The 16,787-nt window shown below is 45.4% G+C and overlaps 1 protein-coding gene across 1 annotated transcript; it reads right to left on the bottom strand.

The window, feature by feature from the left end:
- Window positions 1-1,141: 1,141 nt before the first annotated feature.
- On the bottom strand, window positions 1,142-13,826 carry Mrps25 (mitochondrial ribosomal protein S25). The gene is made up of 4 exons (XM_048438394.3): window positions 13,636-13,826; window positions 7,290-7,396; window positions 1,940-2,027; window positions 1,142-1,470 (listed from the first exon to the last, which is right to left on the bottom strand). The coding sequence occupies exons 1-4, from the start codon at window positions 13,767-13,769 to the stop codon at window positions 1,284-1,286; spliced, it is 516 nt and encodes a 171-aa protein (XP_048294351.1). The 5' UTR covers window positions 13,770-13,826; the 3' UTR covers window positions 1,142-1,283.
- Window positions 13,827-16,787: the final 2,961 nt, after the last annotated feature.

Here is a 16,787-nt window from a genome sequence, read left to right as displayed (position 1 = left end):
TGAGAGACCCGAAGCAGATCCTGACAGAGTTCATGGCTGCCTATGACACCTCAATATGAAAATTGTCACTTCAGAAGAACATCATGTCAACTCAAGTCCTTGTGTGGTCAGTTAGGTTCACGTGTGTAAAATCTATCATTCCTAAATTAAAAAAAAAAAGCAAAAACAGATTTAAAGAGATGATTTCTCCCAGTGCCATTGATTTCCTCACACATGCATCTGCTGCTCACAGAAGTCCAAGTCATCAGTAACAATGGTTCTGTAGAAGTTATCAGCTGCCCGTATGTTGTTCCTGTAGCCTTGTCACAACTTTGGCAGGTGTCAGGATCAGGACTGAAATCAAGCACTCCTGTTCCTTATACATTAGAGCCACAAGCACCCATTCCACTGCAGCCCCTTCAGGCCACCTGAGCACAGGTGCAAAATCACAAACCAGAACCAGAGCAGAGAATGAAAGGCACAATTCTGTACATCTAAGCATGCCAGCTTCACAGAGGCCCCTGCACAGAGAAGCTGAGTTAGGACCAGGAGAGTGGGAGTGACTTGGGTTTGAGTAGAGGAGGGCAGTAGCTCTGTTCTGTTGTATCTGAAGGGCCTTGGGCATTTTTTAACAACTAATGCTTTTGCTATGCCCCTGGAAGGTTGCTGCCCACGAATGATGGAGCCAGCATAGCTAAAATGGTAATGACAACTAGGGAAAATAACTACTAAGAAGTCACACATAGTCTTTTTCAGTCTAGTAACCAAGGACTGAAAATCAAGTCAAATGGGCTCCAAGTTATCACCCAGGTGGCATCTTCACTATCAAGTTCAGAAAGATCCTTTGCTACAGCCAACGGAGTGCCATTGACCCCTCCAGCCACAGGCATGGACTTCCCGGGAAGAAGCAAGGATTACTGGGCTTTAGAACACTGTCCACATGCTCTCTTTGGACTGTAAGTACAAAAGAATCTACATGGAAGAACTCTACCAGCCACAGGCTCACCAAATAAAGTAGCTCTCAACAGTTCCCAGAGTGGGGACTGAAGGAAGATGTAATGCAAGAACCAGGGGACATGTTATTGGCAGACTGCTTTGCACCCTCAGCCCAAAGCTTTTTGCCACAGATGGTCTTTGTACCAGCAGGACCAGACTTACCATGTACAGGAAGACAATCTTTTATTGACATCTGTTCAGCAGCTGGCAACTCTGGCCTTCTCCCCATGTCCTTTAAATGGTTGTGCAAGCAGGCCTTCCCATTGCAGAGAGTTCCATCAGTCCATCACAAATGACCTTGCCCAGACCTAAGTGCTGGCTTCCAGAGTAGCTTTGTACTTCCCTGTCATCTCCTTGGGTAAGGGCACCAGGCCAGGGCAGGGCACCTGACCTTCCACTTCACACATGCACTCCCTCAAGCAGTACTTCCGGGGGCCAAAGTTGGCTGGATGAGATCGCTGCTGTTTCTCTAGCTCCTCCTCCCTGAGGGTCTCCCTGCCAAGGAACATACACAGTAGCAAAGCATGACCAGGGGCTCCAGACAACAGGCAGCCTCTTCCATGTGAGGGAAAGGCACCAGGAAGCATCCCACTGGAGCATCCTACAGGGACCAGGCAAAGGAGCCTGGATCTTCAGAGACTTTCTTGCCTTCACTTCCTTCCTGTCCTTCCTCATTGAAGGAGTAAAAAGAAAATTTGTGAACAGGCTTTAAGCTTCCCTTTAGCTGCATGCATGTCAAAGTAGGGACCACTCTTGTTACAGCAAGGGAGTAGACAAAAGATTTGGTGAATTGTTTACATCTGCTGATCAGAAAGAACAGGTCTGAATTGATCCTGCCACCCAAGGTCTTGTTACTAACTGGAGCTAAAGAACTTTCCCTCTCCACCCCCTCTCTGCACATTCCCTTCACCCTCACATTTTTGGGGCTAAGGCTTGCTCCTGTCAGGTCAACCCAGTAACTCACTCTTTCTTGCCCAAAATTTTCTTTATGTGCTCCATGATCTCTTTATTGCTCTTGGTCTCCACGTCTACCAGCACCTGCTCCCCAGAATCTGTAAACAAGAGGCACAAAGGGACGAGAGCTGATTCAGGCATACTTTTCAGTCTCAACAGGTTGGGGCTGCCGGGTGTAACACACCTGTAGCCTCATGAGGTAGGATGATTGACATATAAAGACCAGCTTAGTCTTCAATTTTCTTAGTAGTACAATTCAGTATTTTTTAAATTATGTATATATGTGCATTCGTGCATGAAAGTACAGGTACTTGAGTCAAGAAGAGAGTTACCAGACCCCCAGGAGCTGAAGTTACAGGCAACTGTGAGGCATCTGACTCAGGTCTTCTAGAAGACGACCTTAATTTTAAGTGCTCTTAATTGCTGAGCCATCACTCCAATAATTTTTGCAGAACTGATGATGATACCCTCTCACTTTCCATTTTTAAAAAACATGAGCAGACAAATTCCTCTATAGATCACTGTAGTCCATCCCTATAACAATGCAATTTTTGTTTGTTTCTAGACAGGGTTTCTCTGTGTAGCCCTGGCTGTCCTAAAACTCTCTATGGAGAACACGCTAGCCTCTAACTCAGAAATCTGCCTATCTCTACAATACAGTTTTTATGGAAGCTTAACAAAATGAGCCTACAATTCATACGGAAATGAAAAACTACAATTTTGAAATGAAAGAAAATAGGAAAGTTGGAGGTACAGCTCAAGGCCAGCCTTCCAAGACCCTAAGAGCTTGACACTCAAAAATAAGATAAGGGCTTGTCTGCTTCCCAAGTGTTCTATAGCTAAAGGTTACTGTAACAATAGGCATACCACCAAATGGGACAAAACCAAGCCCAACACCAAATAAACCCTTCTACTGGCAACTGTTTCCAGCAAAGATGGCAAGAAAATTTCAACTTGAGTTTTTTCATCAAACACTAGAACTGGCTACTAACAGATAAAAGAAAAAAATAAAATGGACCAGAATTGTAAGGCTGCTTGTGTGTGTGCCCACATGTGGAGAACAGGATAAATCTGTGTTGTTTTCAAGTGCTAAGTCATTTAGCTGGCCTGTGCTAAAACATTTTACAAAATTTATAAAAGAATGTAGTTCACCAGACAGTGCTTGCCCTGCATATAGAGGCACTGGGTACAGCCCCCAGCATAGCAAACAAACAAAAACACCACAAGAGAAAATCTTCATGACCTTTAACCAAGGAGCAATATTTTTTCAGGCATAATATCTAAAATGTGATCCATAAAGTCCATCAGTAACTTGAATTTGAAATTCCTTACTTGGTGTTATAGAAGGCACGTAAGCCAGAGACTGGGAAAATGCACATATATCTGATTGAATTCACAACTAAGGAAGATAACTTGACTAAATTAGATATTTTGCCCAGTTTTTAAATTAAATAAAATAGCTAATGGCAAGCACATGAAAAAGCAGTCAATATTAGTCATTAAGAAAATACAATATTACAAAAGAACAGACACTAGTGAAGAGGCTCGACAGCAGATGGAGACACTATTTGTGGAGATGCACAACACTACTACTGCCTAGAAAAATGAACTGAGACAAGAAAACTGCCAAGATTAGTGAAGCAGTGCCATGCTTTGTTTGTATATGATGTTACTATAAGTAAAATGTCCTAAGCAATCTATAAAATTACCAGAAATAATGTCAAGGGATAAGGTGCAAATAGAAAAACTAACTACCACCAAACCACAAGAAAATGAAAATTTCAAAATACTAAAAGCAAAACCATAGCCAGCCTTCTTCTAGAAATTGGCAAACATCTTCAAGTTTATATAATCCCAGCACTCAGCAGACCAAGGCAGGAGCACCACAAATTTAAGGCTAGCCCCTGAACATTAAAACAAAAAACAAAAAACCAACAACCAAAGAACCAAGAATAACAAAGTAACTTGGGGAGGGGAGATAGAGATAAAATCAGTACCCAATTCGATGAAAGAATTCAGAAATTAAGTAATAAAGTAGCTTTTGTGTAAAACATGCAGTTGGGGGGTCTGGCAAGATGGCTCAATGGTTAAGGGCACTTCCCTTCCCAACACCCATATAATGGTTAACAACTATCTGTAACTTCAGCTGCAGATGATCCAATGCTGTCTTCTTACCTCCCAGGTACCATGCATACATGTAGTACACATACATACAGATATAAATCTTTAAAAAAGAAGCATACATTTGACTATTTCAAATAAAACACATAACTCAGTGATTTTAATAATACAAACACACCCTGTACCTACTTACCACAGTCACTATCCCCACTCCTGGCTAGCACTTCAATATTCTGAAAGTTACCTCTTTTGGAAATTTCCGGTCTACCAGGTTGAAGCAGATATCAGCACTTAGTCTTTTGCCACAGCACATAGATCACACTGTTGCTCCCCATCATGGTGAATGATTTTGAACAAAGATACTAAGGAAATCCAGTGAGACAAAGTAGCAGTGTTCAACAGCTGGGTATCCTCAGTGCAAAAACCAAAACTCAACTTCCATCCTGCCTTTAGTACACAGGAAAGAACTTGAAAAGTGTATCACAGGCAGGGTGGAGAGGGCTCAATGGTTAAGGGTGTTTGTTGTGCAATCAATCATGAGGACCAGAGTTAAGATCCCAGCACAAACGAAACAAGCGGGTGGGTCACGCTATACCTATAATCCTAGTTCAAAGCAGGGGCGCAAACAAGGATTGGTGGGGCTTGTTGACTTCCAGCCTACCCAAAAACACAATCCTGAAGTTCACAGAGAGACCCTACCTTAAAGTAATAGGCAGAGGGATAGAGGAAGACATCCAAAACCCTCTTCTGGCCTCCATGTGTGCACACAGGCACTTGTACCAGCACACACAAATTTCAACAAATATATCTCAGGCTGGGAAGATGGCTTAACACTTAATGCTTTTGCAGAGGACCCAGCTTTGATCCCCAGCATCCACTTAGAAACTCAAAACATGTTAACCTGTTTTAGAAGATCTTGCCTTTGTTGGCTCTTGCATGCATCTGGTATACATAAACTCATGCAAGCAAACCCACATCACAAACTTAAAAATCTAAAGTATCACAGGGACATAAAACATAGTTATACTATTATCCTAAGGAAAAATGAGAGAGGCATCATGGATAGGCCACAGACCCACTAAACCAGAAGAAAAGTGGATGATCTAGCACTGATAACAAATTAAAATCTTCAAGCCCCCACATGGGGGTTGGGAGTTAAGAGGCCACAGATTTGAAAGTTGCCATACACCTACTGCCTCACAGAGAACTGTACCCAGGTGCTACACAACGAACAGTGAGAAGACAGTCCACAGCGGCTCCTAAAGGACACTGCCAGAACAAAAAGGGACTTTGCAGATGTGTTCAACTGAATATGACCTCAAAAGTTGTGTTGGAAATTCCTGATGGCATCTGCAGGGGGGACCTCTAGGAGGTGACCAGGATTGGATGAGGCCATGAAGGTGAGTCCCAGGAAGGCAGCAGTGATTGTGTGAAGAGGAAGGACAAGTCACCAGCTTGCTATCTGGTCAAATGACCTTCTACTCTTTTTTGTTACACAACAAAAATAATGCTCTGTACATGTGGTCCCTTCAACCTTTGTTTCCTGAGCCCACACCTTGTTTCTGTTCTCTGTGGCTGCTCATGCCCACTATAGAAACAAAGCATTTCCCTGGACTGAGCAAGCCTCTCAGTGCTGTGTCACCATCTCTACTGCTCTTTTCACCCAGGGGTAGGTCCTGCCACTTTCCCTGCACAAATCTTTATCAAGGTCTCAGCACTTAAAAGCTCGCGCAGAGCTCATCAATAGGTGACTGGATGGGCTGAGAGACTAACATAGTGGAAGATGCTCAGCTGCAACAAATCATGAGAAGCTGGGGTCCTCCAGGCTGGGAGTCCTAGCACTCAGAAAGCTGAAGCAGGAGCCAAGGAGTTTGAGGTCAACCTGGCAATATAACAAGACCCTGCCTCTAAAAGGATAAAGTGGATGGGATGTGACTGTGTGGTCACACTTAGCACTTGAAAGACCCTGGGTTTAGCCTTAGATGATTCGAAAACAATGTATGTTTTTGCAAAAGAAAATGTACCAGGCTCCTCCCAGCCCTCCTTGCATTTGGGCTGTGGTTCCTAGGGACCAAGATACAGCCCTATGGTATAGTCAGTCTTTCCCACAGGGCACAGGGACTACCAGCACAAGCAGATGGCCTTGCTATGTCATGGGCAGAGTTTTGAGGGCAGGTCCTAGAACAATTCCTAGCCAGGGACGGGTTCTTTCTCCCACTGACTCTATTATCCATAAATGGAAAAGAAATTTTCCCAATAGATTCTTATCCATATGAAATTCAGAGGCAAAGCAGGCAGGTATATAGTGGCCATATCTAACCTCAGCACTTGAAAGTCTCAGCCAGGAGGACTCAAAAGTTTGAGGCCAGTCTGTGCTACACATTCCTATCTCAAACAAAAAGTCCTAAGCTACTACCCATGTGGAAAGGGGCTCTCACTACAGACCCATCCTATGTCATGCAGTGGCTTCATCACTTCTCCAGAGCTGGCTGTGACTCCAATCTGCAACATTTGCCGAGAAATCTCACTGAGGCCCTAAGAACACTTCCTTCACCACAGGACTGGCTGACCTGTATACTCTGTCTCCCTCATACACAGAACACCTTCACACACACGCACGCATGCACCAGAGCATTTGCCCATGGACTTCTGACTGCCTGGCACCTGGCTCTAAGCTGCCCCTCAGCAACACTCCTTATGAACAGATGTACTCCTTATGTGCACAGATGTATAATGATCCTTCTTCCTGTGGTACTTTCTACTCATTATTCATGAACCAGTAATGGGCTGCTGGTGCCTGGCATCAGGACAAGCAAGCTGAGTCCCAATAAGACACCTAGTGGGACCAGAAAGGAGACTGTGGTCAGCACTGAGGGGCACTAGGTGCCTGAGGGCCAAATCCAGGCTTAGAGAATATTTGGTTTTGAGGTTTTGTAGGATAGTGCACACTTTACCACTGGAGCAATGGACACACACCCCAGCAAAGGAATCTGCTTTCATTCTTTAAGCTCATGGACAGAGAGCAGCAAAGGAAACATGGGTAGATTGGCCCACATGATAGGCAGAGAACAACAGGAGATAAGCTGGAGAAAGACAGGTGAGAGAGCTGGGTCCAGATCTCAGCAGCCACTGGGTACCTGGAGAGGGAAGTTAAGGGCCATATTGCTGTTTAGATAGCTTGACTGTTACCTTCACAAAGGGCTGGAAAAGGGCAGGTGGTCCTTCCATGTCTCACTCACCTAGATAGAACCGCAGGAAAGGTGATGGCGTCATATTCTTAAACAGCATGATCTGCACCCAAGGGTTCTTATACTGGATCTGAGGGATGTTGAAAAACACAAATTTCCTGCAAAAGGCAAGAAATGAACCCATGTAACAGCTTTCTAGAAATGAACCTGTGTGCACCTCCATGTCTAATGTCAGAGCACTCCAAATCTCCAGCTCCTTTCTTTCTGCTTTCTTGACTGCAATACAGTTCTTTCTCTTAGGCTGGTTCCACTCCCCGTTAGCAGCTCTTTGGGAGGTATTCCAAATTCTGGCATCTCCAGTGCAATCCAGGCTTCACCTTCACAGTTTCATAAAATGGGCTCTTAGGAACTCCATGTAGGAACTGCCCTGCCAAATGCCTGGCTTCAACAGCTTTCTTTGACCTTTCCTTAACCTTCCATAACCCCTTCTTGATTCCTTCTTGACTAAATCCAGAACTACATGGCTGAAGCTGTCAAGTTATTCTTGCTTGGGCTGAAACCTGACCACCTCTAAGACTTGTATTTGCATAAACCTTGACTGGTTGATGGGTTTCTTTCTCTTTTTTCCCCCATTTGGTTTTTCAAGACAGGGTTTCTCTGTATGAAACCCTGTCTAAATGTCTTAGAACTAACTCTGTAGACAAGACTGGCCTTGTACTCAGAAATCCACCTGCCGGGGCTGGAAAGATGGCTCAGCAGTTATGAGCACTGACTGTTTTCCCAAAGGACCCAGATTCAAATCCCAGCACCCAAATGGCAGCTAACAACTGTCTGTATCTCCAAGATCTGACACTCTCACATTGACTTACCTGCAGGCAAAACATCAATGCACATAAAAGTAGATTAGAAAAAGAAGAAATCTCCCTGCCTCTGCCTCTCTGAGAGTAAGGGTGTGTGCCACCACTGCCTGGCCTGGCTGATGGTTTCTAAAGAGAGAAAATCTATCAGGCTCATTCTCTTCATAGGAACTGTTGCAGGATTAGGAGGGTGGTGTCGTTCCCTTAGGTAACACTCCCTTTATTCCGCTCTTTAAACGTTTGTCTCCTTGAGCACAGCACATCATCACATATCCTAGTGCTCTTCTCCAATTATGCATTTTATACTTTTCTTTGCCCTATATCTTCCTTTTCATTGTAAACCTGCATAACCACTTGACACAGTCAATACTAGGCTGTCTTGAAATCCCTGCCAACATCATCAATCCAAATCTCCTCAAGTTAGCCTCAGGAAGATTTTTTTTTTTGAACAAGGGCAAAAAGCAGCCACATTCTTGTCAAAATATCACAGTGCTCTCTAGGCCAACTGCTAATATTTTTCCCCTCTGAATTCTCCTGAGTTAGTTCCCCACAGTTTACAGTGCCCTCATCACCACTGTCTTCCATGTTCCTGCTAGGATAGCTCAGTAAGCCTCAATTAAAAGTGTTCAAATGTGTTCTAGTCCAAAGTCCCAAAGTCTTCCATATTCTTCCAATAAACATCATGGTAAGGCCAGTCCTTGGTACCAACTTCTGTTTTAGTTACTATTCTATTAATGTGAAGAGACCATGACTAAGGAAACCTTTATAAAAGAAAGCATTTAATTGGGAGCTTGCTTAGAGTTCAGAGGGTTATTCCATTATTATCATCTAAGGGAGTTTGGTGGTAGGCAGACAGGCATGGTGCTGAAGAGGTAGCCAAGGGCTTATATCTGATCTCTAAGTTGCAAGTAGAGGCAATGAGCCTTGCATGGGCTTTTAAAACCTCAAAGCCCACTCTCAGCAACATGCATCCTCCAACAAGGCCACACCTCCTAATTCTTCTAATCCTTCACAAACCTTGCCACTCCTTGGTGACTAAGCCTTCTCATTCAAACCACCACACCATGTGACAGCTTTCAAAAAAAATGAACCTATGTAAATCTATGTAACAGTTTTTTTCCCCAGAAATTCTATGCATACCTTTTCCCTGTGCATACCTTTTCCATGGAGAAAGTCCGAGATTTGCCACAGATTCTAAGAAGGACCTGCCTCCCAAAACAGGCAGAGGACTGTCCCCAAGTTCAGTGTCCCCAGCACTTGCACTTCTGTAAGCATCAGGACTCTCGATTGGTCACTAAGGAAAACAAACCAATGCTCCTTGCAGGGCATTCAGACTCTCCAGCAAAAGGCCAGAGTCCTTGGTATTTCATTTGTATTTTGATAAATAAAGTCTGCCTGAAGATCAGAGTGTTAAAAAAAAAAAAAAAAAGCCAGAGTCCTAGGCACACAGGGTTGCATCTCCATGTGTCTAGTGACCATGTTACTGAGGAAGCTCCTTAGAGCACTGTGTAGAGGAATGACCTGAGGATCACATGAGTGTTTATAATATAGACATGAAAGAAAACTTTGAATTATAGAAGGCTGAAATCAGATAACTTTGAATACATTAAAATATTTACATGGCAAAAAATGACAAAAATTCAACATCTGCTGAATAGGTGTGGTGGCACAACTAGAACCCAGCAGCACGACAGTGCCTAAGGCAGGAGGGGAGAGTCCAAGGCCAGCCTGGCTACACAGCATTCAAACAAAAAGCATTAACATTTTCTAAGTCATTAAAAAATATATTCGTTAAACATTAAAAAGTGATAATTCTGCTAAAATAGCATTGTGCACACCATCAGTAAAAGTGACATAGCTCGAGGCTGTCGCAGAGGGTGTGTGCGAACCGCCTTAACCTGTCCAGCAGCCAGGTTATGACTAGAAGCTTTAAAGCATCCTGACTCTAACTTCATCCCCCTTTTAGATAGCTCTGTATCTAAATGAACAACATGGAACAGAAGGTGAAAACGCTGGCGTGCAGGCTACAGTGTTCAGGTCAGCACGGTGCACCAGGAGAGATTTGGCACAGCTCCATACAGCAGGGCACCTCACCAGCATGCACAAGGCTCAGGACTTCATCCCAGAACCACAAAGCAATAAAGCATACATAGCTGTCCACAACATAGAGTACATCTAGGCCACTCCTGGCTCTGCATACTGAGCCCTCACCACCCTTAGCCTGCCTTGTATAAGGACTACCCTGCTGTCTGGCTTCTGGATTCAAAGGGCTGACAGGAAGTACCAGGAAAAGGCAGCTACTTCTTTTCCTGGCTCAGCCCTGGCATGACCAACCTGAAGGCCCCTGTGCACAGAACCCCTGGTCCTCAGGCTCCAACAGACATTCTTTCCCTCACCTGTCCAGCCTAGGCTAGGGTCTATACTTCCCCTCAAGGTGTCTTTTCTCCATTTCTGTGCACACTTAATTAAGGCTCGTCAAATGGCCTTACTCAAAGGCATCCCTGATTCCTGCTCAGTCTGCCTCCCACCCAGACAGGACTCTGGACACATGGAACAGAAGCTTGGCCTCAGACATTCTGTTTGGCTATAGATCCTGGCTTTCTACTTCTAGTCACGCAAACCAGGGCAGGGAATGGCTCTTTGCCTCAGTGATTATGCCAAGAGGGCAGCCGTCTTGGTCATCAGGTTCCTACACCATCAGTCCAGATTGAAGCATCTAAAAATAATTTCAGGGATGAAACTGACTCAACAGAAAGCCTGCCTGAAACCACTTAAAACACTGCCACAACTGGGACAGAATCTGCAATTAAAGTGACAAAAACAAAATGGTCATTTCCAGTAAAACAAAAGGACTTGTTAAAACCAGAAAATTAGTCATAGTATTTTCTTTTGCTCAGTCACAGTAACATGAATATTCTTGTGCTTAATCAGAGAATTCGGGACAGTGGTGGTGCAGGTCTTTAATCCCAGCACTCGGGAGGAAGAGGCAGGCGAATCTCTGTGAATTCGAGGCCAGCCCGGTCTACAGAGTGAGTTCCAGGACAGACTCCAAAGCTACAAAGAAACCCTGGCTTGAAAAAAACAAAAAACAACAACAAAAAATTATCAGAGAATTCATGTTCTCTCTGAAGTTCAGAAGTAACCTAGGGAGGGCAGGCTGAGAAGGATGGAGGTGTGGGCAGTGACAAAGGCCATGAGAGCTACATTCCTCTTCCGGCAGGGCAAGTCTGCAAGCTGGGTTCAATCTAAAACATTTAAAGGGTGCTAGGGAGATGCCTCAGTCAGTAAAGTGCTTGCTGCACAAGCATGAAGACCAGTTTGAACCCCAGAACCCACACAAAAACAAACTAACAAAAAACTAGGGGGCTACAGAGATGGCTCAGTGGTTAAGAGCACTTATTGCTCTTGCAGAAGACTTGGGTTCAGTTCCCAGCACCCACATGGTAGCTCACTACTGTCTGTAACTCTAATTCCAGAGATCTGATTCCCTCTTCTGACTTTTATAGGCACTAGGCATGCATGCTGTGCACATACATACATGGAGGCAAAACACTCACATATAAATTTTTTAAAAGCCAGTGAGGTGTGTTGTTATACACCTTTAAACTCTGTAGTCAGGAAGCAGAGAGAGGCAAGAAGATCTCTCATGAGTTGGAGGCTAGCCTGGTCTATACCAGAGTTCCAGGCCAGTTAAGGACACACAATGAGACTCTGTCTCAGCTAAAACTTAAAGATTCTATTTGGGACTGGAGAAATGGCCCAGCAGTTAGGAGTGCTTACTGAGTCAGGCGGTGGTGATACACACCTTTAATCCCAGCACTCAGGAGGCAAAGGCAGGTAGATTTCTGTGAATTCGAGACCAGCCTAGTCTATAGAATTAGTTCCAGGACAGCTAGGTCTATCACATAGAGAAATATAGTCTTGAAAAACCAATAGATAGAAAGATAGATAGACAGGGAATATTTACTGTTCTTCCAGTGGATCTTAGTTCAGTTCCCAGTACCCACCCATATCAGGCACCTCACAACCACCTGTGACTCCAGTTCCAGGGGATTCAACACCCTATGGCCTCAGAAGGCACCTGCGCACACATTCCTGCACACCACACGCATGTACACACACACACACACACACACACACACACACACACATAGTGTGAATAAGTTCACAGAGGCATATAACACACCCACAGAGATAAGAATAAATCTAGAAAAAGAAGGCCAGTTGTGGTGGCACTTGTGATCTCAGCACTAGGAGGGAGGGATGTAGACCAGAAACTTCTCCAGGGCTTGCTGACCAGCCTACCCGAATCCATGAAGCCCAAGGAAAAGAACCTATTTCAAAAAGAAAAAAACAAACAAACAAGTTTTCCAGTTCCTTAGAAACACGACATTTGGTTGAACGCTGGTGTACGTACACACACACACACACACACACAGAGCTCTCTGAGTAAGTATTACATCAACAAACTTGAAAAGCTCCAAGTCCTGCTTCTGGGAAAGAAACATAGCCCTGAAGACTCCCAAAGCACACCCTCCAAAAGCTCAAAGGCAGAACGTACACCTCAGTGGGTCTCTGCTCCTTCCTGTCCCAAAGCAGAGTGATGCCCCTACACCACAGAGCCTTGTGCAAACAAACCAGAGCATAGCCAAATACTGGAAACAGTCTGGCACTAAGACTCTTAGAACAGTTCTTACTGTGAGCCAAAGGCCAAAGGTCACCTATTGCACTCTACCAGGTATTTTATGAACCCCCGCCCCAAGACACTGACTTTGTGGTGTTACAACTCAAAAAGGTTTTCCAGAAGTTGAGCAAACGGCTGCAAGGTCACACAACTAATTAGGGAGAGGCCTCGGCTGTTCCTGCTCTGGGCTTCTACCATACAGGCCTGTCACTCAGAGGATCACGCTTTGCAGCCTGAGAGCTTCCTCTTAAGAGCATGAATCTCTGAAAAGAAAGCAGAGTTCAAGCCCTCTGGTCCACCGACACACAGTCTTCCAGAAGGTCCTCACCTCAACAGATCCCAGGCTAGCAGTTCCTAGCTCTTGGGGGGTCACTTGACCAGAAAAAATGGGTAGCAGTCAAGGCCGGATCACTCTCCGACCAGGAATTACTCTTTTCTCATCTTGATTCGTCCCACAACCCCATTTCTGTCTACAGCCATGGGCTGGTTTCTCCCGCACTGTTGGAACCTGGCGTTTCGGGTGCCCAATAAATGATCAGTGAGTGCAGAAGGATCCAAGGCAGCACTCAGGGATGCTAATCGGTCAAAGAAACCTTTCAGTCGGCCGCTGTCCTAAGCTGCAGCAAGCCATGGTGTGCACGGGTGCGGAAACTTAGCCACTCCGCTCCCAACGCGAAAGTTTCCCGCGCCACACAGCGGCTCGCGTCGCCTGGTTCGCGTTGTACGAGCTGCCAGCCCAGAAGCCGCAACCCATCCCTAGGGTGGAGTGGCTCTCGGGTTTCTATCCGAACCTGTCGGGATGGCCTCCACCGCGTCAACTTCTCCCTGAACCCCGCCGGGTGGGACGCACACTGACCTGGCGCCTTCGCCCAGCTCCCCGTGCGTGTTGTAGTTCACAGTCATGATCTTCACCGAGTCCTTGAACACCACGTCCCCTCGGCTCAAGTACTGCAGCGTGCGGCGGATAGGGAAGCGGCCCTTCATCGGCATGGCGGCGGCGTCACCAGCTTCTCAAGCCGCGGCCCGCGGGTCTCCCCGACGCGCGGAATCTCGGGAGGCGCCTCCCGGCGGGCCGCGCAGCCGCGGAGCAGCCTGGGACTCGTAGTCCCGACCCGGGGTTGCAACCGCTCCCGCTCTGGAAGTCAACTGGTCGGTTTGTCCTTGTAGAAACCAAGTGTCCTCTCCCGAGATCTCCAGTTCTGAAATGAAGAGCTCGACTGAGAAGTCCTATTGAGTCATAAAAAACTGATTTGCAAAGGAGGAAAGAACGTTGACTTGCTCTGTCGCGTCCGGGTTGGCTCTGAAGGACTTTGCTCAGAAGAAGGGTCTTTCTCTTTTGCTTGTGAAGTCTTTATGACAGATACTGCACTCTAGGACGGCAAGTCAACAACCAAAGTCACTCTGCGCTGTAACGTTTTAAAGATTTTTTTTCTGTTTTCTTTTTGTTTTTTTCGAGACAGAGTTTCTCTGTAGCTTTGGAACCTGTCCTGAAACTAGCTCTTGTAGTAAAGATTTATTTTTCTGGCGTCTTGCCTGTGTGTTTTGTTTATGCATTACGTGCATGCAGTGCCCACAAAGGCCGGAAGGGGGCGTGAAATTAGCGTTACTGATGGTTAGGAACAGCTGGAAACTGAATCCAGGTCCTCTGCAAGAGCAGCCAAGTGCACTTAACTGCTGAACCATTTTTCCAGTCCCTCATACTGTAATCTTACTGTAATTTTTATCATTGTTTATAGGTGAAATGGGTTTTTTTCAGGCTTCCCAAGATCTTTCCTTTGTGTTTATCTTATGAAGTTTGAGATATGCAGAGTATAGTTTTAGTATTTGTCCTGCTTTGTGTTCTCTGAGCTTCCTGGCTGTTTGGCTTCCAGCTTATCACTCAGTTTTTGGTTTCAGTTGAGACAGAAGTCCTGATCCTCATGTCTCTGCAGACTCCCAAGTATAGGCATGAGTTTTTATATGTTTTAATTCAAACTCTAAGTTCCTGCCCCACCCCCACCACATTCTAAACTTTGCTTTTTACATTTCCACGGACTTCCCCAGCTTTGTAGATGAACTTTCTACTGATAAGCATATTACAGAATTTTCCATTTGTTAATCTTTTATTTCTAGTATTTTCTTTCCAGACTTAGGTGTTTTTACCTCTGCCCACATTATCCAACTGCTCTGGGGGTGTCCTGTGCACACATGGAGGCGGGGGGGGGAGTGTCCAGTTCTATTTCTGCCTGTTTCCTTGAGACAAGGTCTTTCACTGATCCTGGAGCTAGGTTGCTAGGTTGGTGGCCAGAAGTTCCAGCAATCAGGACTGTAATCCTTACTCCTGGGGTTACAGGCACAAATGACCTCATAGACTTTTACATAGGTGCTGGGATCCAAACTCAGACCCTCATGGTTTTTGTTTTTGTTTTTTTTGAGACAGGGTGTCTTTGTGTAACAGCTCTAGCTTCATAGATCAGGCTGACTTTGTACTCACAGAGACCCGCCTGCCTCTGCCTCCCAAGTCCTGGGATTAAAGGCGTGTGCCACCACTGCCTGGCAGGCCCTCATGTTTGTGTAGCAAGCATTCTTATCCACTGAGCCAGCTCCCCACTGTTTTTGTTTTATTTTAGATTTGAATGTTTTGCTTGCATGTGTGTAGGTGCATCACTAATAAGCTCCAGCCAGGACTACATAGTGAGAGCCTGTCTGGAAAGAGGGAAAAAGTAAGCTTCTTGAGCATACTGCAAGAGTGCAGCAGGCGCAAAGAACTGCCTGCTGTCCAACTATTCTTACATGCTGTTCGCTTGGAATTGTCTCTGTAAGGCACAACTTGCAGTTCAATTTCCTGGTAATTCGAATGTGGATGGAATTATGTTGCTTGCTCACCTTTTAGGATGCTTGTAACTATTTGTGAAGCACTGGTTATGTGGGGAGTAGTCTAAGTCTCTAGAGTGAAGACTGTTTGCTTCCTGGCTGCTCCTCTGCAGTCTCTTGTTGCTGTGATCTTGTCTATCCTGCATCCCTGGGGGATTATGAGGTACAGAGAGAGGCACATGTTCTGTGATTCAGGATTAATTCTCAAGACATGGTCTTCAAATATTTCATTATTCAGACAAAGAAGGTTGCAGATGACTGGGGTGGGGGCATTATGTTAGACCCAAATGAGTAAGTTTGGTGAAATTTCTCACCAAACTTTTGCAGAAACCTTTGTTAGGATGATTCACCATTAGAACCAATAGAAACAGTCTCTTCAGGAAGCAAAGCTTCCCCTGGTGGACAGTCCGCCTCCAGGACTCATCAAGGCTTCTACCAGGCTTAGTCGGGCAGACCCTACAACTCTGGAGACTGAAGCAGAGGATCCTAAGTTCAAGGCCTGCATGGGCTACAAAGTGAATTCAAAGTCAGCTGAGGGAACTCTGTAAGACCCTGCTTGAAAAAGAAAGAGCTAGGAACATAGCCCAGCAGCAGAGCACGTCTGGTATGTATGTGCAAGGCCCTATCCTCAATCACAGTCCTGAAACAATGAATCAAAAAGCTGGCATTCCAACCAGCCATGGCTTCTGCTGCAGTCATCAGATCCTGGCTGACTCTGGGCTCACCACTCCAGATGTTGGGGGGAAACTAAACCCTGCAAATCAGTCCCCTAATAGTTCCAAGAAAGGTTACTGGTTTTCATTTTGTCCAGCTGCTGCTTCTAAGAAGAGTGACAACTTCCAAAAGACGTTTCAGCTAAAATCAGAAGTGCTATCCTAAAATTTGGAGGTGACTAAACATTCTGCTAGGCTCTTGAGGAGGCTGTAGTCACAGATGGCACTGCATCCACAGGAAAACCCAGTGCCCCACACAAATGGCTTGGGTTCCCGTATCAGACAGGCCTGGGGAAGGTCCCAGGACAACACTGAGCAAGTTGTGTTACCACTTCCTTCACTTGTTAGCTGGGGAGATTCAATGAGGTGATCACCAATCATAGTGAGCACTGGATACAAAGCCCCTCCTCAGCCTCTAGGCCAAGGTGAAATCACTGTAGAA

Source organism: Myodes glareolus, chromosome 3 (assembly GCF_982192425.1).
Source record: "Myodes glareolus chromosome 3, mMyoGla1.1, whole genome shotgun sequence".
NCBI classification, from domain to species: Eukaryota; Metazoa; Chordata; class Mammalia; order Rodentia; family Cricetidae; genus Myodes; species Myodes glareolus.
The sequence above is the reverse complement of the archived record's forward strand: the minus strand, read 5'-3'. Positions and strand labels throughout refer to the sequence as shown.

Coding starts and splice junctions, on each gene's coding strand:
- Mrps25 (XM_048438394.3), bottom strand. CDS start 13,769: ATGCCGATGAAGGGCCGCTTCCCTATCCGCCGCACGCTGCAGTACTTG. Junction 2,028..7,289: donor TTTCCTGCGGTTCTATCTAG/GTGAGTGAGACA, acceptor TCTTGTTTACAG/ATTCTGGGGAGCAGGTGCTG. Junction 1,471..1,939: donor AAAATTTTGGGCAAGAAAGA/GTGAGTTACTGG, acceptor GTTCCTTGGCAG/GGAGACCCTCAGGGAGGAGG.